We start from the raw sequence: 25,187 nt of genomic DNA, 5'->3' as shown, positions 1-25,187 counted from the left end.
GCAGCCTACATTAAAACAATTGCATTAAACTGAACAAATGGTGTCGGTCAAAGGGCTGATATCGCTGCCTGTGGCTCCATGCACACTGCCATCTGAATACCCTTCCACTGCATTGGGGCAGGTTCTAGTCTTTTACTGTAATTCACAGCCAGGTCACTCATGCACTGGTAAATCATGAACGATCTGTCGACAATTGAATGTACTATTCCACAGGTTCAATGTGTTATTGAATACTATCGGTTGATTTAATACAGGTCGAAACGTCCCCTTTAAAAGCGAATCGAAAGTGTGTGTGAGGGTTTGTTTGCGGCTCACGTGATTTATACAAGCGCAAGGGAGAACCTGACCGTGGAATAAAACTACGGTAGCGTATCGATACTTCAATACCGACGTTACCTGAACACCTTTTAAAAAGGTAGGCAACGATACTGTATATCACTCTCAAAATGGTTGCACTGCGAAAGCGGGTTGCGGTCCCTAGATTCAAGTTTAAATTGGATACATAAGGATGAGCTGTTTCGTGCAGACACACGCTGAAACACCGATTAAACTTTAAAATCCACAGAATTGCAAATAAAATATCAGCAAATGTGTTTCCTGACAGGGTACACAGTGCGCGAACGCCGGTACCTTGGTACGACCAACACTGACTACAGTTTGGAAGTTCCACATCAAATATACTTTCTTAAAATAGGACTACTACGACTACTACTAATATTAATAATTTGGGTTTTTAGGTTTTTGTTACCGCTGTCGATATTAAGTGGTGTTGCAGTGTAACCGTCTGCCACTGCAACCCAGTTTGGCTAGTTAGGTTCCGGGTAGCAACAACGTGACAATGCATGAATGATTATGTTTTCTTAATTTATTATAGCGTCTGTAGTGTTTGGTTAATGACTCTTATTTGTTTATGTAACTGAGGCAAAGAACCCAAAATGGAAAGTGCAGAAACAAAGGAGGAAGTCACAGAAACGATGACAGAACACACTGTAACTGTAAGTAAAGATACTGTGTGTGTATATTTCAACTTTCTTTATATATATATATATATATATATATATATATATATATATATATATATATATATATATATAAGAAAGTTGTTTCTTCTGATGCTAAAACATATGCTTTATGAGTGATTCCTTTCTCACTTTTCTGAATAACCACCTCCTGCTGAAAGGGTGCTTGGGGGGTGTGTGTTAATGTGGTGGGAAACAAGGATGGGAAAGCTTCATCTAAAAACTAACTAGACTGTCAGCAAGGTCTGCACTATTGCAGGTAATCCTATTTTTGGATGAATATAGAGTGATACCAAGGCATTATAATTTAGTGTATAATTCTGCATGATTGTATTGGAGGCGGGGAGGTTAATTATCATCCATTTATCATTCTATATTACTAATTATTTTCCAGGTACTGTTTTAAAAGCTGATGTCTTAAATGTGAACAAGTAAACAGCACCCTAAAAACACACATTTAACAACGCTGTATTGTTTTCATTATATTTCTGTACCAAATGCAGTCACAAGAGGTCAGTATAACCTAAGCCATTTATAAAGGCAGCCAAGTGCCAGCAAACCCGCTATACTCCTCAGAAGCTCAGCATAGAGAGGGTCTACTTAGTACTGGGATTGCGAGCTGGGAGGAAAGTGAACTATTTAATTTCAAAGCTGTACGCTACAAAACTTGGGAAGCATCGTTGTTGTTGTTGCACAAAACTGAAATACCTGGATTCATTTTCGCTGCTGCTAGGGATTCCAGATCCGGCATGTGAAGGGAGACCTGTTCTCCTGTCCGCAGAGCGAGTCTCTGGCTCAGTGCATCAGCGAGGACTGCCGCATGGGGGCTGGGATAGCCGTGCTCTTCAAGAGGAAATTCGGGGGCGTCCAGGAGCTGCTGGGACAGAGTAAGTGAACTCTCGTCTTCTGATTGGAGGAGAGGAGTAGGAGACAACTTGTATTATACCGTGTGGTGTACAGCTGAATCAGAACAAACGGTCCTGTTTGACCCAAGTTCATGATATTGTTGTAGCTAGCATAGGGAATACGGTATCAGTGTGAGCCGTTCTGGGTTTGTCCCTGCGCCTTCATTGTAATGCACCTGGCAATGCAAAGTCTTAGCTGTAGTGTCTAGTTAACCTCAAACTAAAAGCTGACATGCTGTGCAGCGGGAGTCTTCAAATATACCCTGATTTATAACGACTAGGACTGAGCAAATATTGTTTTATTCCTGTCCCACAGAGAAGCAGCCTGGTGAGTGTGCAGTGCTCAGAAGAGGAAAACGCTTTGTTTACTATCTGGTAAGAGTGGACCATCATTTACAGTGCTTTTAATAAGTTATGTATGTTTTTATGTATGTATGCACTATAGTAGAACATGTCTGAAAGGTTTTCAGGACTGTAAAACACATAAACTGTTGAAGTGGCTTGTGTATGTTTCTATGTATGGGCCCCGCTGACACTGTTTAATTAGCTGTTGAAAGTGGTTCTTTCTCTGTCATGCTACAGATCACAAAGAAGAAGGCTCACCAGAAACCGACCTACGAGAGCCTGCGAAAGAGCTTGGAAGCCATGAGGGAGCACTGTGTCAGTAATGAAGTCAGAGAACTGTCAATGCCCAGGTAGGATATGGAACAGGGACCACAAGATACCATTCCTGTATTGACAGAGTTCCAACACCTTTATTATTTAGAATGTCAACACCATTGAGAAAACGAAACGTTTGTCATTGAATTTATTAAGTATTTTTAATGTATATGTAAGTATAGGAGGCTGTGTGGTCCGGTGGTTAAAGAAAAGGGCTTGTAACCAGGAGGTCCCCGGTTCAATAAAATACACCTTTACAGACTTTATTTTTTCCCCTTTAGGGTTTTGTTCCAGTTTTGATAATCATGACCTCCACAAATCAGTCAAGTTCTCTGGTGCAAATGCTGACTGTTATATGCTGAATGTGTGCCTGTTTTGTTCTCTCTCAGGATTGGCTGCGGACTGGATCGTCTGGATTGGAAGAAGGTGGCAGTGATGATAGAAGAGGTGTTCCAAGATACTGACATCCAGATCACTGTGTACACTCTGTGAGAGGCAGCGTGGGCCGAGCTGGGACTGGAGCCACTTGCACTGGCATTGACCCTTCCACCCTGGCTGCCATTGCCATCTAGTCAGTTCTGTCTGACTGCAGATTCAGCTTCTGGTTGATTCGGCTCATTGGCAGCCTGTAACAGGTTTTTAAATCTTTGCACCTTACACTAATTGTAGCAAAAGTGGGAGAGTGTTGGGTTACTGTAGCAAGATTTTTCCAGGATAAGAGTCTGATGTGAAATATAATCCCTTTTTTCTTTAAAGATGAGAAAATATTGTTTTGTTATGAGTTCTTAAAAGAAAACTGACAGTGTAAAAGAAAACATTTTGATTCATGTTTAAATCTCAGATTTTTCAGGTAATTTTTTTTTATTCTCTTTTTTTTTGAAGAAATCATTAATATGAGGTTGTCATGAAAATGTTTTATGAAAGTCTAGTGTCGTTTCTTTTGTATATTGTAAAGCTACAGCACTTTGATGGGTCTCCGGGAGCATTGCAATGAAGGAGTTCAGTGAATACTGATGTTGTTGTTCTTGTTAATGAAGTATTAGTGACATTGTTAGTTATGATGCAGATGGCTATGGTGTCATGTCTGTATTGCAGAGATGAGAGTTCATCACAGTACAGAGGATATGTGCCTGCATGCCTGAACTGATAGCCAGCATGCAGCTACAGTACTGCCAATACATTCTGGGTTTGCACAGTGGGTTACCGTATCTGATTATCATCACTGTAGACCAAAGTGGGTTTACTGTTAAATAGAAGAGATGGAAAAAATGTAAATATAAGGGAAGGGTGTTTATGTTAAGATCTGTGATGCAATGGTAAGCCACTGGGTGGCACTGTATGCTGTTAAATAAATCCATTTAAACAGACCATTGTTACAGAAGTTGGCTACCAGTTAGATCTGTGTCTTAATTGACAGTCATATTAAGAGCCGGATTTAAAACACACAGTGATGAAAGGGAAGGGTTTTAGAAAGTAATATTCAGCTTCGTTGATCGTCCCCAACAAGATTGTTTGATTGGGACCCCTGTTACCGCTGATTGATCCCAGCGCTCCGTAGAGCCCCCGGGGTCAAACACTGAGCGCTCAGAACCTTATTCTGAGGAAGAGGTTAGCAGTGATTACGCAGGGTGAGTGACAGACACGCCAGGAGAGCAAGTGGCCTGGCTGCTGTTACTGCCTGTCACACTAAAAATAAACCGATCAGCCTCCGAAAGAAAGTCCAGGACCCTAATTCGTTATTTCAGAAAAGAGCTCGAGCAGATTCCTGGTATTTGTTTGCAGCACGTTAATACGCTGTGGTGACGTGAATGCCTTGGAAAAGGGGGAAAAAGAACATCTTAAAAGAAGCTTCATTCAACTGTTCCAAGTCTCCCCACACCCCTCCTCTAGATCCAGAAACACATAGAAATATTGTGTAGGTCATGTCTGTTTGGAAACATTCTTTTAATGAAATAATAAAATGCTAAAGAAAACATACAAACATGTGACAAGTTGTGCTCTCAGTCATAATAATAATAATAATAATAATAATACAGTTTAACATGTTGATCTATATGAACATTTAGAAACTTTTCTTTCACATAATGGCAAATGAGGAGCATGTATACAATGGGATGTGTGTGTTTGTAGAGCACTGTACGTGTTTCTCTTTAATGTCGATGTGCAAAAGGTTCTGTCTTTACTGTCCTGTTTTCATTGCAATGCTGGACTTTAACCCTTTAAGGTACAAGGGACATGTGTACCACAAAAAAATAGGCTAACTGTCTTATTTTTGCAAGAGGTGCACGAAACAAGTTTGTTATTCTTCCATGACTCCAACATTCCCAATCATAATTCTAAGGTAACCCTACGAGAAGCTGAGTCAAGTAGGGTTACCTTTACCATGTTGCAACGCTTCAGATCAGTAACCCAGGAGGTTCATGCAATGGCTTCTCCATGTGCTTTGTGAACAGGGCCCTAGAAGCATCCTCAGCAATTTCACCTCTTCCATACATAAATGTAATTTCTGATATTAACCCTTAACACACCAAGGAACCAACAGATCTTAAAGCCAGAAGGTTTGCATCACATGGAATTTTAGGATTGAGACATAATTTAAAAAAGAAAAAGAAAAACTATTAATATAATTTTAGCTTCATGTAATCAAAGAAACTACAAAATTGCATCTGTCTACCGAATGGCTAATGGTAGTATTGTTAGATTTTGAAATGTCACATTTTTCAATTTGTCAGATATATATATAAGGAAAATATATATAAGGGAAACTACAAATCAGTATGCAATTCAATATGTTAATGTAACATTATTCAGCAGGTTTCATTTGACTCTATGAAGCAAAATGAGTTAATTGTATAGGGTGATGCAAAGCTTTTGGCCATAGCTGTATAGCTGTACCACAATCATGTGCAGGGTTATCAGAAGAAATGATTCTTTGGCCTCATGTCCTGTTCTCTTCATAGTTAAACCGCCTGTGCGCTCAGCTTCATGAGCAATGAGATTTTTTTTTCCATTACAGTTAACTTTATAAACCTGCTGTCTACTTTATTCTGGAAGCCGAAGCGTTCGACTCCTGCCTCCCCTGCAGCAGTGGGAGGTTATACATGTCATCCGCTGTTCTGTTAGAGCTCATGAAACAAAAACCTAAAATAAAAAGAGGATTGCGTTGGTTATGCAGATGACATAAAATACATAAAAAATATATAATAAAAGCTTTATAGGGCACAACAAGAAAAAACAGATGCATCGGGCATGTAAAATGAAGGACTGTTAGTTTACACACTGGGTGCAACTGAATACTAGAAGGAAAATCTGCACTTCATTGTAAATCACTCTTCAAAAGGGAATAAGAACATGAGTGCATTGTTGGCCAAGGTCGTGGATGAGCCAGTGGAGGTTTGAATAGAAGTCCACAGCTGTAGGACGCTGTGTAACCAGTTGGTGTCGGTGTTGAGCAATGCTCTCCTTGGAGAGGGGGGTTGGGCGCATCAAAGGGGAACATCAAACACAGCGAAGCACCCTGATGGATCTACTCTGATACGATATGTACTGTGTAAAAGGACCACCTTACCGACAAGAGTCACGTTTTAACCCAGTCCCACAACAGAAAAGCGTTACTGTGATTATTAGAACAAGCGTATTTGCAGAATACTTAGAGAAGGAAAGCAGGTGTCTGAAGGTTGATTTTGTGAGTGAAAGAGAAGAGGTCAGATGTCAGGTAGCCCAGACTCATGTTACGATGACAGACAGCATTCCAGTCCCTAGAGGAAAGAGGAAAAAGACAAGCAGGTTACAGTTGAGAAAGTGTTCTTTGCAGCTCTAGTATTCAGTCCAGGGACCCTGTGATGGATCCGAGCAAGTGCATTGCTAATACCCACTCTGCTGTCACTGCAGTATCTCGGACAGCTTCTCTTCGTAGTACTCGTAGTTCTCCTGCGTGTCCACCCAGGGAGTGAACGTCTGTCCCTCGGGCTCCACGTAGGTATCCCAGGTGTAGATGAAGTCGGCCGGCTTCATGATCTTCAGCTTGCAGCCGGCGGCTCTCAGCTGCCTCAGGCCTTCCTGGATCTCCGGCTCCTCCCACATGAAGAGGCGTGCCACCATGATGGTGAGCCGCATGCCCTTGCGGCTGCGCAGCACCTCTGCAATCTTGGCAGCGCAGGCCACGCAGGGGCTGGAGGACACGTACCAGGTGACGTGGTAGCGCAGCTCAGGGTTGCACTCGGGCAGGAGGAGGGTGAAGAAGGCCTCCTCCGCGTGCGGAGCAGTGATGTGCTCGTCCTCCAGGTAGCCCCGCAGGGTCTCCACGTCGCCGCCCCCCTGGATATCCACCGAGTAGCACAGGAACGTTTTGTTGCGGCCGGACGAGTACTCCACGTTTCTGAACTGGAATTTGAAATAAAAGGACGAGATGCGATCCCTAAAAAAAAAAAAAAAAGTATTAGGTATCAGGCCCTTCCCCTGGTCTTTGTTCCAACCCTGTTCTAAATTCAACCTATGAAACCATCCAGACCCTGATGTAGTTCATTTATACAATTGTACCTGCAGGTCTGCGATTGGACACCCCTGTCCCAAGCTATACTCCAAATCTACCGAATGATGTTAAGAACCCAAATACTGTGGATGAGATTTATTATTTTTGTATTCAGTGCTAAATACTTCTGCAGCTTGTAGGAAAACGTTTATTTAAAACAATGTAATCAATGGGAATTCCTGTGCTGCTTCCTCCTTCATTCCCTGTGACAGTGTAAGAATACCTACCATGGTAAGTCCAGCCTAGCTTTGACACCAGACACACAGCTTGATATTCCAAACATTTACATTGACCTCTCTGTGTGTCCAGCCTTCGTACAACATCACATTGTCTCTGCGTTCCCCTGGGGCAGTCCTGAGTTGGAATCTCCTGTCGAGGCTCCTCTGCTGAACCCCACTGCTGCACTGTGCTCCCAGGGACATGCAGCCACCTGCTGTATTCCTACATTCCTCCTTGTGATTAAAAAAACTGCTAGTGGTTCGATCATGGGGCTGCGAGAATTAAAGACCAGCACACACATGGAAAAGTATAGCCAAGCTGAGGCACTAGGGTCATTCTACAATATTGTTTTCTCCCTAACTGTGGATTGATGTATCATTTAGAGAAAAAGTGCTAAAATCTTGAGGAGGTGCATTGACGTATGAGACCGTTCTCCAATCTGCTTAGGGCCAGGTAGAAGCTCTCCCCATGCTTTGGCTGGGTCCTTGCAGTTTCTAAAAGCTCAGCCTATTTCTGGTCACTGTGTGGAATCTCCTTCACAAGGGCAGTCTGTGTGCAGATAGCAGGACTTTGCAGAGATTCTATTATTAGAGCATGGCTACATGAAAGGGATGTTCCAGAAGGGAGTCATTAAAATAGACTAAGGGATCTAACATATCCTCAGAAACAACTCCATTGGAATGTAGTGGAGGGGGCTGTACATGCTTGTGGAATGCTTACATTTTACATATATTTAGAGAACCTCTTATCCATTGGTGATAAAACGTGTTTTTCCAGCTTTCAGAATGGGGTGATATAGAAAGGAATCTGGCTATAGCGGATGTAGGTCAGTTGTTCACAATTGGCACCAATTGTGTATTTAAAGTTGTGGTGGGGGACTTGTGTTACTGACATACTTATTAGGGTTAAGTAAAGCTCCATCAGTGAGATACAATCCACCAGTGATGTGAACACGGGAACTGTTTTGCGCTAGTCTAGTGACCGCATGTTCAGTCAACAACAAGCATGCATCTTCCCAATGGGTTGTAAGTGATCTGGTTCTTCTGAATATCAAAGACATGTAAAACAAATCCACTTTCTCTTTACTAGAAGGGTAGGTAACCACTTTATTAAAAACCTGTACTTAATGAACATGAAACTGCACCTGATCAATTCTACAAGCGCATTCCGTCCAAGAGTTAATGACAGCAGCTCTTTAATAACTCTAAAAACCTGGCTGATCATAATCTAAACAGTCCTGCAATCGTCACACTTGGCCATGTTAGACTATGTAGACTACGGGCAGGCAAGACTAGCTTTCACTGCGATGGATGCATCCAACTCAAGCTGTTAAAAAGGGCTCTGCGACAGCAGTGTTCCCAAACTACATTAAAAACAAACGATTGAACTCGGTTCTGAATTGTTAATATTTCTCATAAACATGCTCAGGAATTGCATTCGCCTGTTTAAATACATAAAACTGCTAGACCAGTGGGCTATTCTAGTAAAGGACAGCTATTTAAAAACATAAGATAAAAGGGTGGGACAACCAACTTACAATGACGCTTGAGGTATTGAGCTTTGTCAGCATGAAATTCCCCAGTTCCTGTCATTCTTTCTCCTGTAAGTAATATGATTGTTCCTATAGTTACGGCATGCATAATCTGTCCAGACCGGACTTCCTCTCCTAGCCAGAACAGTGTTAATGCCATTGGGATCCCATGTGATACCAGTGTATAATGCAGAAAAAACCCTAGCCACAAGCAAGCTGACCACAGCATTACCAGCAAATCTGACGCAAAAGTATTGCTAAGTGGTCATGATACAGAAATACAATGGAGTGGCTCTGGTACCATGGTGCTGCTGAAGATCAATAGATAACCAGTCTGCATGGGTTCATACCATTTTTATGTCCTAATACGAGGTTGCCCTACAACCTACCATTCTCCTCAGTACGAAACCACTTCATTGCCAATATACAAGATCAGCTCCCTTACAGTCCTTCTAAAGAACTTTTTTATATGTGTTAAAAATCCTGGGGTGTCTTTTCTGCTACCGTGTAAGGAAGAACAATGATAAGCAGAGTACCCTGATAATAAGAACCCAAAATAGTCTACCCCATCTTGATAAGACCAATGTGGATTGAGCAGGAATGCTACACGCTATGTTGTCTTGATACTTGATTAATGTCACAGTCGACAATTGCTGGGGACGGGGAGGCGTGGTTTGTATAAATAAATGCTGGTTCTACTGTCAGCGGTTCTACTGACTAAACACAGCTGAGTCACACCCCTGTGACTGTCCACTGACGTGTGAAACCTTCCATTCCAGCAAAGAACACTTCCAAAAAAGCTTTGCGAATGACGTGTCCTACATACGCATCGGCTAATGTAAACAAAGCTGGCTCCCAATCCCTAAAAACTGGCTTTGCCTTCCTGTGGGGAGAGCAGGAGGTATCCCAGAAGGCCTTTATTTTATTTCTTACAGGAGAAAGAAAGGTTTGTTAAGATTTTTTTTTTAAATCTGTAGAGGAAACATCCCAAAAATCTCCCAAAGTAACACACAAGAAATACGCCTTTGGGGTTCTCTGGAATTTACAATAGTCAAATTCCAGAATCCCAGTAGAGAATAAAAAAACAAATCCGAACAGCCCAACAACACAAAGCTTTTATGAAGCTTGCAAATATGAAGCGTTTCATTTAGCAGCTGCGAGATTGACAACAACATTTCCCCAGTATATTTATTGTCAGAACTGCCCGTTCATTTGGCACGTGGGTGATAGTCAAATAATAGTTGCAGAGTAAGCAACACACACATCTTAACTATGAACTTTAAGAGTCCAAAGGCATTGGACGAGTGACCTCGTAATTCAAAAGTTTACCAAAAACGCACTGAGATATATAATCTGTGCCTCTGTCCTCAGCAAGCAATGAAAAAACTGAAATGAACCTGACTGATAGGCTCCCTCTGCACCTATTCTGAGAGTGTCAAAGACATTAGGCCCCTGTCTTAGCAAGCATGCCACTGGCTTAGTTAAAGACCCCTCTCCTTACCCTGTAATGACTTCGAAGGGAGGCAGCTCCATTAATTCCACCTTGTCTTCAGGGTTCTCCGGGTCCTCAGGACCCTTGGAGTTTTCCTCTGGCTTGGCATTTTCCAGTGGCTTGGCATTCTCCTCTGGCTTGGCATTCTCCTGTGGCTTTGAGCTCTCCTTTGCTTTGGCCTTCTCCTGTGGCTTTGAGCTCTCCTTTGCTTTGGCCTTCTCCTGTGGCTTTGAGCTCTCCTTTGCTTTGGCCTTCTCCTGTGGCTTTGAGCTCTCCTTTTTCTTGGTGCTCTCCTTTCTCTTGACGTTTCCCTGTTTGTCAGCCATTGTGGAGGAGATTAGAAGTGTTTAGGGGGGAAAGAGGACTGATAGAGGAAGAAAGACAGGAATGAAAGAGAAAGAAAGAGAGAGAGTGAGTGAGAACTAGAGAAGGAGGCTGGGCGGATCAGGGCAGCTGCTGTCCCATATCTCTGCAATGCTAAATATAGTAGTGGGGGGAGCTGGACAGTTGATACCAGGACCTGAGTCAATGTTCAGGAGCGAGGCTGTTGTGGGGGATGCAGTCATTAGCTGGCATACTCAGATTGAATCCGATGTGTATCTATGGCTACCAGCAGGTCAGGGATTCAACAAACACTGTTAAGACTGGGAACTGTATCACTCCGATTTTATCTCTCTCATGGTGCTTTACTTTAATCCTAATTTGAAACAACAAAATATTTATACCTGTGTAATTTAAAATTTTGTTAAAAATGTGTTTTAGTCCTTTTTGTTTTTTACAACATAAGTCACTTAAATGAAAAATTATCATCTCAAAACTGACAACTCTCAAACAGAAATTGTCAGGAGAAGAAAAACATGACAACAACAAAAGCACAATAACAAATACTAATCACAACAAAAAACACAATTTTTTTTACTCATTGGCTTATATTGTACAGGATGAACCGGCTTTGGTATGTCTTGGAACTTCTAATCAGCACAGGGATTGTTGGAATCTGAACCCTGGGGATCAGCCATGACTCGCTTCCCTTCTTAAAAGAAGTACGAAGGTCAGTCACAGAGGGCACATGACCTGACTCATTTTTCTTGAAGACCCCAAGGCCCAATACAGCTTAGCACCAGCGATCTGAGGATATCAGACTCCTAGAAGGTATGGGTGCTGCACTATGACATCAACAAATGGCTGTCAGCTAAGCAGAGTGACTGAAGTAGAGCAGTAATGAACACTTTCATCTGGAACTAGAACAGCATCGAACAAGCCCTTTGGAGCTTGCACAACACTCGAGAGCTTTTGGCACTGTCCATAAAAAAAAAACCTCCGATGGAGCTCGCATTTCAAACTGAAACCTCTAGAAACTGTACACTTTCCTTTCTGCATCTAGGAAGATTGAAATGCATTAAACCCTTTCAGTCCTGAATTATTTTTATCGAGCTGAAGAATACTAAATTAAGTTGTATAATTCAAACAGGAACTCCTTTATTGAGTGTATATGACAACAGGACAAAAAAAACGTGCAAATATATTTCGGTAAATGGGACTAAAGTCCAGTCAGTTCTTCAAGAACTCTAAACAGTGCTAAGGTCCCACAAGTGGAATTATAGAGTTAAATGTAACATGTTTTATGCAAGCTTTGATGAGCTCCTCCAAAATCTTGAGTCCATTTTGGAGAACAGCAGTGGTTATGCACATTTCAGTGTAGTGGCAGTTAGGTAAGAGGCACATTTCTATCTCTCCATATATTCAAATGAATACAACAGCGTCAAAAGGAGCCTGTTTGCGAACGATATCGAGCATCTAATGCTTAGACTGTGCAGCTCTATGCAAAAAAAAAGGTCTGGATGCATCTGAAATCCGAGAGGGTGCCCAATCGTCTCTAAACCCTGTCCCCTTGGTTACTGCAGAAACATTGTGTGCCAGTGACCCGGGTTATTCATTCGCTTGTCTGGTAAGTGAGCTGCAGATTGTGCTTTGTCAGGGTTAATGTCAGCATGCCAGAGTCTCCCAGGCCTCAGTCCTGCCTGTGTAACTCGACACTCCCAGGGAAATGAATCCATTTACTCTAGTTGGTTACTCCACTCAACTATCAATCTGCCCTGGTAACGGCAGGGGTGGGGGCAGGACCGCTGCATCTTATACTCTTGGGCAGTGTTGGAAGGAAGTAAGACTCCCATTGCATTGCAGTCCAATTCTGTTTTCTTAAGAGCTACATTATACCCAGTTCAATTCACACTGCCTTAATAACACACAACATGAATGTAAGTCACGGTTCATAATGTGTTGATTGTGCAACATGTCTGTATTGTAACAGGAGACATGCTTCAGCTTGTTACCTGGACATTGGGTCTAATTAAGCTCACAGTAAAACCTGGACTGGCACAAGCGTCTGCGCAATGGGATCACAGTTCCCCCCCCCTCAAGGTCAGGATTCATGTATTAAAATCAATAACCTTAAAGAAGTGCACTTCCTTGCTTTTCTCAGATGGAAGCGTTGGTCAGTGCAGTCTGTGGCAGGTAGAAGATCGCCAAGCTGGTCATCGATTACACGCTGCTTAAATACTCTTTAAAAAAAGAAGGTGGGGCAGGGGGGTTCTCACTATTCTCTGACTTGCAGCCAGCTCCAAAGATCACAGTTCACCCAGAGATCACCTTGCGTTGCACGGTAATTCAATATCATGAACGAAGATCATTAATTAATGACCACCAAACAGATAACAGCCTTTTAAAATCTGTGACAATTTGTGATGTCCGGGGTACTCCGAGGACACACAGCAACAGCTCCGACAAGGGCTTATTCTAAATTGGGGGCTTCTTTACACCCAGTGGATTTTTACACAGTTGCTTGTGCTTTTTCATGCCACGGCTTTTAGCAGTAATACACTTCCAAGGTATCAGATAGAGTTCTGGGCTCCCGGCTCACTGTCCTGGAAGGACCCCACGGTCAGGGAGGACAGGCAGGCTGCACAGGACCGGATAAAAGCGGAGCTCATGAAGCCTCAGTCTCCATGGGAGCTCCACAGCTACTAATCTATCAATCAGGCGAGGCGTGAGTGAGGGGTGAAGGCTTTCTATAGATAACTACAGAGGTCAGAGGGACCAAGGCTCCGACTCGCTCTCACCAGCCCATTTGCAGAAATGCAAAAGGTTAAAATGATAGCCCTTGGCACACACACACACACGTTATACCGTTAGCATGCAGCCAAGGTATCACCACTGACTGGGCAGCTAGATAAAGCCCCCTGTTTGTAACATTACCCTGTCAGGTACTCCTGTGGTGACCCACACTGGTTAGGTCACAGCTGGTAGTGGTGCTGCTGTTCAATGCAAAAAAACATTTCCATAACATGTTCTTATTGATTTTAAGAGCTATGTATTACGAATACACAAAACACGTTATTTAAAACCAACTCATTTATTGCATTTAAATTGTTTATTAAAGTTTCGTTTCCATGTTACGGAACAGGCATACTGTATAGATCTCCTATTATCCTTTATCCTTTACTGATTAAAATACATGATGTATTTCACACAGTATACGCTGCCTCCTTTACATTTATATAACATTTGACATGTTTGTTTAACTGGTGCAGTTTACTGCCTACATGGAGTACAATACACCCAGTAGGTGCAATTACACCTCCAACAGGTTGGGGGCAGCAGCTATTTTAACATGACCCCCCCCCCCCCCCCCCCACCTCTTTTAGATTCCACCTCTATTTATATTCCATTATTCAAGAAAAAAATAAACAAACAAAATCAAATTCATCCCTTATACATTCTGATTTAATACATCTTATAAACAAAAATGTCACATTTCTATATAAAAAACGCACTTGGCTCAGATTACTGCGTGGTAGAATGGATGCCTGCCTCGGTCTGTCTGTCTCTGTGTGTGTGTGAGTGTGTGTGTGTGTGTGTGTGTGTGTGTGTGTATATAACGCTTACACCTATTCTACCCAACTACTGCTGAGCACACATATAGAGCTGCAAATGTCTGACACAGTAATAAAGAGAGGGCATTGCCTTCTTAACTGTTCCCCCGCTGAGGGATCGTGTCGGAGAGCGATCCCCAGCCATGCTGCATGTAGAAAGGGTACACCTCTTCAGGTTTATTTTCATGATCTAAAACAGCAGTAGATGTAAATACTGCCACCCTGCAACTCATCACCCTGCTCTGTGGTAGATTCCTTTACAACGGGTGTAAATATATTTATAGTATTACAATAAGATCAAATGGTCATTAAAGACTGCAGCCGGCACAGTTTGGTTTAGCAGCTAAGTTTCTAACGTTACCGTAAAGAAAGATCAATCAGGACTGTGCAAAGACAGCAAAAAAAATAAATAAAAGGAATGGAAGGTTACGGCATAATAAACCCCCCCCCCCCCCCCCTTTAAGAGTTTGCATTTACATTTTTAACTGTAACAATTAACAAGGCTTTGAAGTTTGCATTTGGCAGCACAATGTCCAGCAGACTAGGCTTCCTTTCTGTGTGATTCATCTTCTGGGGGTAGCAAACGCTTTGGGAATGTATTGTTATCCTGGGCAACTTGGTTAAACAGTCTTGTGCAAAATATTGAAAATGTGGGGTCCCTTAATACCTCCTGGTCCTGTTGGTTGATTGAACTGTCAACACAACAACAGCTTACAAGTCAAACCAACAGTGGACAGGGCTTGATCAGCAGTGCCCAGGGTCTCCAGCCCCCACTCCACTAGCCGTACAAAGTCACGTGATTGCGCGGTCCTGCCCAGCTTTAACTGAGCTGCTGCCCGGTGTTGTAAACAGTGCGAGTGTCTGCCGCTCGAGAGCCGCAGGGCGGTGGTTAGGACTTGACAATCTGGTTGTTTCCACCCCCTCCCCCGGCGGTGGCGGCAGTGTTGTTGTTCTGGACGTCCACGAAGCCCATTCGCTGCCGTCGCTTCCTCTGCTCCGTCATCTACGGGAGAAAAACATACAAAGAACAATGTGTCACAATGGGCTTGTGTAAATGACTGGATTAACCCTTTGCGGTCCATTGTCGGACTGGGTCCGACATTGCAATTATTCCTCACAGGCCCTTTGTCGGACTGGGTCCGACATCATTATAGCAACGCATTAAACGGGTGTTTAGTCGTTTTTTCTCTGGAAAAAGCTGAGAAAACCATTCAATTGCCGAGTGGTAGCGACAGGAGCCGAGACAAGTCGGAAAAAAAAAAAAAAAAAAAAAAAGGCGTATCTCATGATTAGTCATACATGGTATCAGGTATCAGATAATGGGGCGTTCATAGTAAACAAGCTGGCTGAGTGCGTCAGCGCACAGAGACTATCATGGACATTTGCAGAGCTTTTTTCAGATGTTATAGTAATAAAATAATGACTTGGATCGCATTATTGAGGAGTTTGGTGATAAAACGAGTGATCCGGAGATGATCGATCGGTATGTACGACTATTATTATTATTATTATTTATTTCTTACATAGGTGAACACTATAGCAAACGAAAGGGTGGGGCGGGGCTGGAGATGCCTAGTGAGTGCTTTGTTGATATGCAGGGCCTTTTAAACCCGTTTGACTGTGAAAAAAAATACTTTTAAACAGCGCGTATAAAATAAACTGCGCGTGTGAAAATTAATTAGACCTGGCGTGCCTGACGCACAGTTAATAAATGGACTGCAAAGGGTTAAGATCCCAGCATCAAGGAATTTAAATGGAAACCCTGGCAGTGGTACAAGTGGATCCTGTTTGAAGCCTGTTGGAGACCTTGCTCTCACGCCTGTGCTGGGCTGCGTACCTGCTCCTTGAGCTCCAACAGCTGGCCGGTCAGGTTGGACACCAGCTTCATGGTGGAGCCCAGCTTCTCCTGCAGGTTCCTCAGCTCGTTCTGCTCCCCTTCCGTGTCGTTCACCACCAGGGACATGGCCTGCATGCGCGGGAACCAATCCAGGTTCTTATTCTGCAAGAATGACGCATAAACACACATGACAAAAAATACCATTCATTCACTGTTAAGTTTATTTATTAATGTATGAGTTTTAAAGGTGTAGGGCTGTATTTTTCTTACAGCGGCCGCTACCTAAACAAGACAGGTTTATACATCACAGGGAAGTTAAAAAACAAAACAGCGTTACGTCTCCAAACGCTATGATGCAAACAGCTTTTACACAAACGCTAGCACAAACTTATCTGCAAGTGCAGCAGCATCTGTGCATCTCCCTGTGCAGCAGCCGTTACAAACCCACAGACTTGTAGAGGTATGGCCTATCCTGTAAATCCTTTATTAATACAGCTCATGAGCTGGCCCTTCATTGCTGCAGACCTCCAGTGCAATCCTTACCTTAATCATCAGAGCCACGTAGCTCTCAGGCCCGGTGTAGTCAGTCCTGTTCTTCTCCCGGACCAGCACGATGAAATAAAGGTAGTTCCAGATGTTGTGTTCCATCTTCACATGCTCTTCAAAGGAAACCGTCTTGTTGTCAAACTTGTCTCGTTCAAGCCCTGGACAACAGGCAAGAGAAGGAAAGAGTTTGGGAGCAACAGTGCAAAGACTCTGCAAACCGCCCTTGGCTCGCTATACCAAACCACTACCTACCGCAAATGAAGCAGGTGGTCTTCAGGACCTCTTCCTTCCTCTGCTTCTCGCTCCTGAGATCGGCGAAGGTGTCGATGATCACCCCGAAAATGAGGTTCAGGACGATGATGATGACAATGAAATAGAACAGCAGGTCATAGACCACACGAGCCGGGAACAAGGACTCCTACAGAAGGGAAAGAGAAGATCCCATGAGCTGGGCTCTAAGCTACGCTAAGACTGTGCTCCTAATCAGTAAAACTGTTTCGCGTACTCAAAGGATGTGATGCATGTACGCATTTCTTGTAGCAAGCTTGCAGCAAGCCGTTGCAGTCTGGGTCAACCCTGCCCCAACATCAAGGGGTATAAACAGTACATGGTAAAGACTTGATATGCGGTTCAATTCAAAACTTGATATGTGGTTCAAGTAGGGTGGGGTCAAGACAGGGTAATCACCCCTAAACTCAATTGCAGTTGATGGAAATGTAGCAATACAACTGGGCTGCAGAAACCAGCCCCCCATTTAGGAAGTACCGTCACAAAGGAACTGGGGACTAACCTGGGTTTCTCACAAACAAATAAAACAGTTTGTCGGTTTTTGTTTTTCTGCTGGATGGGGAGTTTCCTTACGTCTTTGGATGGCTTGCGGAGCACGTCTCCCACCCCCCCTCCGTTCCGGAGGCCGTGGTTCATGACCGTGACGATGCACATCAGCAGGGTGTCACAGGCACGCTCCCTGTCCTCCTCCTCCTCCTCCCCTCCTGCACAGACACACAAGCACCAAGACAGCATTCAGAGCCATGCTGACTGCCAAGTACACTTCAGATCTGCACCAGGCTACACAAAACAAGCAACACACTGCATAGATCTATAGAACGAGTGAAGCAGGGACAGGGAATGCGTTTGTCTCTTCCCAGTGCTTCTAACACTTTAAAAGTGGAACACTTTGAAAAAGGTTCCCAAGAAGATAACTGGTCTAAGGCTTGGATCCCAGCGACTCACCATCAGTGGCTGCAGGGACATTATCGTCAGCAGCACAGCTGACCCCATCACTGCTACAAGAGCTGACAAAGTCCTTCATCGCCTCCCCCTGTCCGGTGAACATGGCTGGAGGAGAGAGGTATTCACAAAGTGAGAAGCATTAGCATTCACGCAACAAATTATAAATAAAAGCACATTTCCCTTCCACTGCATGCATTAACAATGAAGTTTCCAATCCAGACTGACCGGTGCTTTTGAGCTGGGGCAGACGATCAACCTCCATGATGAAGTCATCCTTGAGGCAGAGGAAGCCCACGATGGAGAAGAGGTAAACCAGGATGAGGGCCAGCAGGGCGGTGAGCAGAATTGAGCGCCCGTTCCGCGTCACGCTCTTGATCACGTTGAACAGAGTATCCTCCCGGTAGATCAGGTCAAACAGCTGGGCAGCAGGGAGGAAGAGGGAGGAGTAGGAGGAGGAGGAGAGGTTCAGGTTAGGTGCAGGTGTAATAGGATATAGGACTAGGGTTTTGGTTGGCACAGTATAAAGAGAAATATGATTCAGTTGGTAAGTTTAGAATGACATGTCAGTTACATACAGGATGTACAACACTACCGCGGAACATGTTATAAAGTGGTCATGGCCTCCATTTGCCCCTTGTTATTACACTAGCACTTGTAATCTCGTTATAAGGCGGAACACAAATGACTCTTCCCTATGGTACCCCATTGTATTATTGTACTGTACTATAGTTTAAACTGTTCTCAAGACAAACGGAGCCCTTCTTGGAAGTGTGGCTCCTGCACTACCTACCAGGATGCTGTAGAAGAGCTCGTGGACGCAGAGCCCCAGCATGCTGGTCACCACGTACGCCACGTGGTACAAAAACTCCACGTCCATGACCATGGCTTTGTAGCCTCGGATGAAGGTGCCAAGATTCCCCACGAAGCTCACCAGAAACACGATCTTATTAATGAGCTGGAAGAATCAAAGAGAGACGTTTAGACCTCTGCAACAGCAAAGTTACATTTATATGTACAAAGGTTGTTACAAACTATATATGCACTAATACAAAACAATATTAAGAATTCAACATAAGTGGCAAAGCACACAGACCAAGCCACATTCACTGCTTTTGGTATACCCTCTACTGCTATTGTCCCCCAAGTGGATCTTAAATGAACAGCTTATTTCTCTTTGTAATTAATGCCACATAAGGGCACATTTTAAAGGTTTAAAAACAGTGGTAGAACTTTTAAACTGCTGCCTTAAAACTTGTGAACCTGTTCCAACGCTAAAGAAAGGCGTTTAGATCTAAAAATGAAAACCAGAATCCCATCTCTCACAGAGTAGTGCATATCACAGAGCCGTGCTTACATTGAAAGTTCCCAGAAGAATGAGTGTAGGTCCTATTCCGAAGTGTATGATGGAGCGCAGGATGAGGGCCACAGAGAGAGGTCGAAGCCCCTGACGCTGGGAAAAGAGAGCCATCACAGACAGGCAGGCCATGACCCAGAAGACTATCGAGAGTATCGAGGGATCCACCACTGAACAGAGAGAGAGAGACAAAGGGAAGGGGTTCAGGGTACAGCCAGTCCCACAAAAACACCAGCTCAATATGAAGCCTGGTTCATACTTCAAATTAAGATTTATTTTCTCTCTAGTTGAGCGACTTTCTCCTGGTGGTCGCAAAACTGAAGTATGAACTAATCTCTAGATCGACAAAATAATAGCTCACAACAGCAGGCTTCAAGTGCAGTCCAGGAGAAATCACTCCACAGATGCTGCTAACTGTCCCTGTCTGGGCTCAGTCTTACCCATGGGTCTGGAGTCGCTGTGAGGATAGAAGAAGGCGATGATGAGGTTGATGAAGACGGCCAGGTTGAAGGAGATGCTCCCCCACAGCGGCATCCTCCGGGAGAACCAGAAGAGCACCGGCATGCTGCGCAGCTTCCTCTGCCACTCCATCTCGTTGTGCAGGAAGCAGGACTGCTGGAAGAAGTCGCTCACCTTGCTGCCCTGCTCGTCCTGCTCCGTGGTGGTGAAGACACGGTGCTTTGACTCCTCCGTCAGGTACTCACAGACGGGATGCACTGGGAACACAATCTGCTCCATGCTGCGGTCATCACGCACGATCTAGAGAAGGAATGAAGTTTCACCAGGATGCCAACTGTGTGAACATGCTACCACCTCGTCTGGGATATGCATCCCAGAAGAGGGTCAGGTTTGTTAAAAGGGACACTTGAGGCATACAACCTCCTCCGCCCCCACCACTTGACCCAGAGTCCCTACACACGTGCCCATCCCCACCTCAATCTGCGAAGTGTGCTTCTCATAGTACTGCAACGGATCTTCTTCCTCCGCCACCACTGGCACACTGGACTTCAAGATCTGAGTCAGCTGACTGTTATTGAGGGTCAGCTGGAAGCAGGGAGATGAAAGCAGAGTCAGTACAGTGTTCCAAACTCCCACTTACACAGTCGAGTAATGCCCCAGCGCAAAACAACCACAACTAAACTGGCAGCGGCAGATTATCTGAAACATGTGCACAGGAAACACACAAAGCATGACTAACAGAGAGAGCAGTGATCTGCTGTGCAGGTGCTGAGCCACTGAAAGCAGCAGGAGCAAATCAGTGCATGAGCCCGTTTCTTACCATGGATGAGATGCCCTCCTCTCCCTCCTTGGTTCGTTTCTGTGGCTTCAGAAGCTGGTGGAGCTGCTTGTTGTGTCGAGACAACTGGAACGAGAATCACACAGGGGAATGAGAGCGAGCGAGCGGGAGAGACAGACACGTTTAGCACGAGGAAGTGGTGGTCATTATTAGAATACAAAACGCGTCTCCGAATGCCCATGCGAGTACAGCGGTGTTACAAACTGACACTGCTGCCATTGTCTTTGTTGCAATGCCAGCTAATGAAAGACAAAATAACCAATCTCTATTCAGAACCAAAAGCGTTGCTCTCTTAGGCAGTGCTTGGCAAGAAGGGAGTTATTATAAGAAGGTGTAAGCCAGCAAAATCGGCCCTCTTTATGCAACACAGAGCCTCACCTGTACGGCCAGGATGTAGATGTTGTGGCCGACCTCTTTAGGTGACACCTCCGAGTCCTCACACTCCTCCTCCTGCCGGTATGCCTTTTTTATCACATCCACCTGCAAGACAACAGCAAGAGCTAACTGAAGATCTTTAATGTCCACAGAGTAGACCGGATCCTAGATTAGCAGCACCTCATCCAAAAGAACTGAACCCCATACAACATCATGCTAGTGGTTTGATTCTATTAGAGTCCAGAACAAAAATCATCCAATACTGACCAACTTACACCATTGCACCTGATTTTTCTTGGGGGTCCCCCCATCCAAGAGCTGACCAAGCCCAGCCTGACTTAGCTCCGAGAGCAGAAAGCCAGAAGTGTTAAAGGAAGGGTGCATTGTACAGCTTCCTTACCAGCTCCTGTGGCCGGAGGTTGATGAGGATCCTCTCTGCGTTCTCGCTGTCGTGGCGGCTCTCCATCAGAGCCAGCAGCAGCTTAGAGGCGTTGTCCTGTCGCAGAGAGAGCACGGGGAGAAATCACACAGCCACACAGGACAGCGAGCAGCACCTCTATAGAAATCACACAGGACAGCAAGCAGCACCTCTACAGAAATCACACAGGACAGCGAGCAGCACCTCTACAGAAATCACACAGGACAGCGAGCAGCACCTCTACAGAAATCACACAGGACAGCGAGCAGCACCTCTACAGAAATCACACAGGACAGCGAGCAGCACCTCTACAGAAATCACACAGGACAGCGAGCAGCACCTCTACAGAAATCACACAGGACAGCGAGCAGCACCTCTACAGAAATCACACAGGACAGCGAGCAGCACCTCTACAGAAATCACACAGGACAGCGAGCAGCACCTCTACAGAAATCACACAGGACAGCGAGCAGCACCTCTATAGAAATCACACAGGACAGCGAGCAGCACCTCTATAGAAATCACACAGGACAGCGAGCAGCACCTCTACAGAAATCACACAGGACAGCGAGCAGCACCTCTACAGAATTCACACAGGACAGCGAGCAGCACCTCTATAGAAATCACACAGGACAGCGAGCAGCACCTCTATAGAAATCACACAGGACAGCGTGAAAAATATATACTTTAATTTATTTTATTTTTTTTACTGTAGTTCAGTCTTTGCGATGTTCAAACATTATTTGCTTAATTAGGGGTTCTTTGCTTGGAAAATACTAACCAGGTCTGTCAGTATACATCAGAATGTAGTGTAAAGAGAGTGTGTGTGTATGTAGATATGGTTTAAACGCCGACACCTGTATAGCATTTAAACATTCCTAAAAATGTACCGAAAGCACATCCCTAATCAAGTTTCCACCAACATATTATTTGAAATAATAATTCACAGCTATCGTTTTGTTACATGATAAATGGACTTATCCTAGCTCTCTCTCTCTCTATTATATATATATATATATACACACACACGCACACGCACACACACATGTCTAGGTTCTCCACACAGCAGATGAACCCCACTCCTCCTTACCTTCAGTTGCAGCACCAGCTCCATGTGATAGTGACACAGGGGGCTGATGTCATTGAGGATGAGGGCTGTGATGATGTCAATGCCGTTGCACTCGTGAGCCACAATGGAGGTCTGAAACACAGGAGCCAGACACTGACTCAGAGCACACCTGTACTGGATTCAATACAACTAGATCTGAAACTGCAGAGCTCTGATCCACCAATCAGCATGTTCTATTGCAGGGAGCTACTGAAAGGTAATCGATCACCGAACTGTCAGACAGAACGTCAAGCTATTAATAAAAAATAAAGAGGGACGGAAAAAAAAAGCACACAACTGAAAGAGGTAAATAACCCGGAAAATAGAGATTTAAAATGCGTACATTTACAATGAAGGCACTGTTTAGCAGTTTGTAACCATGATAAAACACTGCTACGTTTGTACAGCCCTAACCCTTCTCTGTGGTGATGCCCTTTAACCCATGGGAGTACCACATTCATTTTTCTTTGACAAAGTCACAACACAAGCTGTATTTATGTCATTTAAATCAAAGTAAACTCTAAATCAATGTGCTGCCATTCTCAAAGTGTTCAATCTTTGTGTAAAATGAGAGACATATTTACAACATGTATTCCCAGCATCCTATTTTTTTAGGACAGTCAGACGTGCCTGTAATCAGACCAGTGAAAATTCACGCTGGCTATGAAGTTCAATAGAGCTTTATCACCACTGTAGGTAGAAAAACATCAAGCAATGTATCATTGTTAAGCTTCAGTTTCTTATTTTATATTGAGGCGTCACAAAAGCATCTGAAGGGCTATATTTGCAGAATTAACAGTTAATTTAGACTTAGCTTTTGTGGTTAACAAAATTAGAGTAAGTTATCATAAGAGAAAATTAAAATAACAGGGAGATACCAGTTAAAATTAGCCTGTTTTCAAATTAGGACAATGGCACTTCAATGGGTTAAACTGGGATTGTCCTGCTGAATCACAGGAGTCTCGTCTTGTCTTGCCTGGCTGCCCGGGCAGCGTACCTGGTTCTCCTGGCAGGGTCCCTGGCAGTACTCTGTGAGGGTCTCCAGGGTCTGGATGATGAGCCCCACGTTGTTCTCGTTGATGTACAGTCCCAGCAGGCCCAGCCCCCCCGTGGTGCTCCCGCACATGATATCCAGGAACTGCAGCGTCTCGCACACCAGGTTGTAGTTGGTCTTGTTGTTCTGGCAGCGCAGGAAGTTCTGGAGGGACAAAACACAGAGCTTAAGAAACACGAGGAGGGGACACTGCAGCTGCATGGGGTTGAACAGTCAGGGTTTTCTATCTGTATAGAATGAACCCTGTTACACACGCCGCGTGCTCAATGTTCTGTTCTGACCTGCAGGTCATGGTTGTGATTCTCACAGAGCAGTTGCAGGAAGCGCAGGATGGGTTTCATGATCAGGATACCCGGGCCCATCTCTGCCTCCGCCTCTCCCTCTCCCTGCTCCGGCTCAGCCGCTTGGGCGGGGGGATATTGAGAGGGGGCCCCGGGGACCAGGAACTGGGCCGGCCCGCCTGGGGACAACAGTCACAATGACAGCATTACACAAACATACTCAAAATGCTACCAAACAACAACTTCAATAAAACACATTGCTTACCGTCGCTGTGTTGCATGTATCGCAAGAATATCTTTAACACAAAGTCATTGTTTTAAGATTTTTATTGACGTGGGCAGCAACAGCAAAAGTAATCTGTTTTGCTTTAACTATGTGCTTATTGATTAACACTTTAAACAACTGGATATTAAGTGGAGACAGACGGTCCCTTCTTTACTCAGAGGGTGGTGAGGGTATGGAATGGGCTTACCCAGCCAATAGTCATGCTGAATCATTTATTTCCTTTAACCTGAAAGAAGTTTTGAGATCAACTGGATCTCCTCTAGGGCTCATTGTTTTAATCAACATCCTGAATGATCACAACGCTTACACCACAAGGGACATGATCAACTGTACACACTCACTTTTTTTTGGAAAATCCAATCTAAAAGAAGCATCCCTCCCCAGCCTAAACCCTGCTATATAGTCTCCAGCGAGCAGCTTGCTACTCTCTCCCAAGTGTGCTGTGCTGAGCCTCACCGTCGATACCAGCTTCCAGCTCTTTGTCCTCCTTGACCTTGTTCCCCAGCTCGCTCACATTCACCGACACCGTGGACTTGACCTCGTGATGCGCGTTCTTCATGTGGTCATATAGCACCTTGAAGAACTTCTCAGACTTGTCGGAGCCCATCATCAGCTTGTAGAACGAGTTCTGAAAGGAAGAGGTGGAGACACAGAGTTCAGGGGCGCTAATATCACAGGTCACTGGAACTTGCTCGGGGCTCCACCAGTTTAGTCCAGGTTAGGTTCCATAATCTCTCTTTCATACGACATTTTAATAGCAATGGAGCAATGGATTTTATTGCTGGATATTGAGATTGGAAAGACGTTTGATGGCACCTGGAGTCGCCAGATGGATTTCAGTTGTACCTCCTGCAAAAGCGTGTGTTGGTCAGTGATCGTGACGTGAACGATAGATTGCACTTCACTGCTGTCACAATTAGGAGACTCCTTAATTCCCCACTGATGGAGGAGGTAGCCACACCTCCCTTGTGTTGTTCTAACACGGTCAAGTGCAATCCAGTATCTTCAAGACAAGGAGAAGCCAGGTATCTCCTTCGTTGGATCTTCAGTAAGTATCTGGTTAGGCACAGCGCAGGCTGACCACATATCTCACCACTGGCTGTCAGTGT

At 44.4% G+C, this 25,187-nt stretch overlaps 3 protein-coding genes across 3 annotated transcripts in view; 1 reads left to right on the top strand and 2 right to left on the bottom strand.

Annotated features, from left to right (window-relative positions):
- The first annotated feature begins 276 nt into the window (after nucleotides 1-276).
- On the top strand, nucleotides 277-4,509 carry LOC117435446 (ADP-ribose glycohydrolase OARD1-like). The gene is made up of 6 exons (XM_034058601.3): nucleotides 277-415; nucleotides 922-995; nucleotides 1,753-1,906; nucleotides 2,241-2,299; nucleotides 2,507-2,619; nucleotides 2,974-4,509. The coding sequence occupies exons 2-6, from the start codon at nucleotides 936-938 to the stop codon at nucleotides 3,074-3,076; spliced, it is 489 nt and encodes a 162-aa protein (XP_033914492.2). The 5' UTR covers nucleotides 277-415; nucleotides 922-935; the 3' UTR covers nucleotides 3,077-4,509.
- On the bottom strand, nucleotides 4,510-10,823 carry LOC117435432 (C->U-editing enzyme APOBEC-2-like). The gene is made up of 3 exons (XM_059004862.1): nucleotides 10,367-10,823; nucleotides 6,460-7,001; nucleotides 4,510-6,342 (listed from the first exon to the last, which is right to left on the bottom strand). The coding sequence occupies exons 1-2, from the start codon at nucleotides 10,681-10,683 to the stop codon at nucleotides 6,467-6,469; spliced, it is 852 nt and encodes a 283-aa protein (XP_058860845.1). The 5' UTR covers nucleotides 10,684-10,823; the 3' UTR covers nucleotides 4,510-6,342; nucleotides 6,460-6,466.
- A 2,927-nt stretch (nucleotides 10,824-13,750) lies between these two features.
- Nucleotides 13,751-25,187, bottom strand: part of LOC117396958 (inositol 1,4,5-trisphosphate receptor type 3-like) — a 47,902-nt gene continuing 36,465 nt past the window's right edge. The window contains exons 40-57 of the mRNA XM_059004515.1: nucleotides 24,535-24,706; nucleotides 23,793-23,971; nucleotides 23,455-23,655; nucleotides 22,440-22,550; nucleotides 21,332-21,427; nucleotides 20,935-21,036; nucleotides 20,539-20,622; nucleotides 20,193-20,303; nucleotides 19,700-20,018; nucleotides 19,260-19,429; nucleotides 18,696-18,860; nucleotides 18,131-18,323; nucleotides 17,906-18,010; nucleotides 17,534-17,664; nucleotides 16,925-17,090; nucleotides 16,670-16,830; nucleotides 16,127-16,288; nucleotides 13,751-15,292 (exon numbers count right to left, since the gene is read on the bottom strand). Coding sequence (XP_058860498.1) covers nucleotides 15,179-15,292; nucleotides 16,127-16,288; nucleotides 16,670-16,830; nucleotides 16,925-17,090; nucleotides 17,534-17,664; nucleotides 17,906-18,010; nucleotides 18,131-18,323; nucleotides 18,696-18,860; nucleotides 19,260-19,429; nucleotides 19,700-20,018; nucleotides 20,193-20,303; nucleotides 20,539-20,622; nucleotides 20,935-21,036; nucleotides 21,332-21,427; nucleotides 22,440-22,550; nucleotides 23,455-23,655; nucleotides 23,793-23,971; nucleotides 24,535-24,706 — 2,742 coding nt within the window. The 3' untranslated portion in view covers nucleotides 13,751-15,178. The remainder of the gene's footprint in view (nucleotides 15,293-16,126; nucleotides 16,289-16,669; nucleotides 16,831-16,924; nucleotides 17,091-17,533; nucleotides 17,665-17,905; nucleotides 18,011-18,130; nucleotides 18,324-18,695; nucleotides 18,861-19,259; nucleotides 19,430-19,699; nucleotides 20,019-20,192; nucleotides 20,304-20,538; nucleotides 20,623-20,934; nucleotides 21,037-21,331; nucleotides 21,428-22,439; nucleotides 22,551-23,454; nucleotides 23,656-23,792; nucleotides 23,972-24,534; nucleotides 24,707-25,187) is intronic.

This window comes from Acipenser ruthenus, chromosome 30, assembly GCF_902713425.1.
Source record: "Acipenser ruthenus chromosome 30, fAciRut3.2 maternal haplotype, whole genome shotgun sequence".
Taxonomy (NCBI): domain Eukaryota; kingdom Metazoa; phylum Chordata; class Actinopteri; order Acipenseriformes; family Acipenseridae; genus Acipenser; species Acipenser ruthenus.
The sequence above is the reverse complement of the archived record's forward strand: the minus strand, read 5'-3'. Positions and strand labels throughout refer to the sequence as shown.

Coding starts and splice junctions, on each gene's coding strand:
- LOC117435446 (XM_034058601.3), top strand. CDS start 936: ATGGAAAGTGCAGAAACAAAGGAGGAAGTCACAGAAACGATGACAGAA. Junction 996..1,752: donor TGACAGAACACACTGTAACT/GTAAGTAAAGAT, acceptor CGCTGCTGCTAG/GGATTCCAGATCCGGCATGT. Junction 2,620..2,973: donor AGAGAACTGTCAATGCCCAG/GTAGGATATGGA, acceptor GTTCTCTCTCAG/GATTGGCTGCGGACTGGATC.
- LOC117435432 (XM_059004862.1), bottom strand. CDS start 10,683: ATGGCTGACAAACAGGGAAACGTCAAGAGAAAGGAGAGCACCAAGAAA. Junction 7,002..10,366: donor CCCTTCGAAGTCATTACAGG/GTAAGGAGAGGG, acceptor TTTTTTTTTTAG/GGATCGCATCTCGTCCTTTT.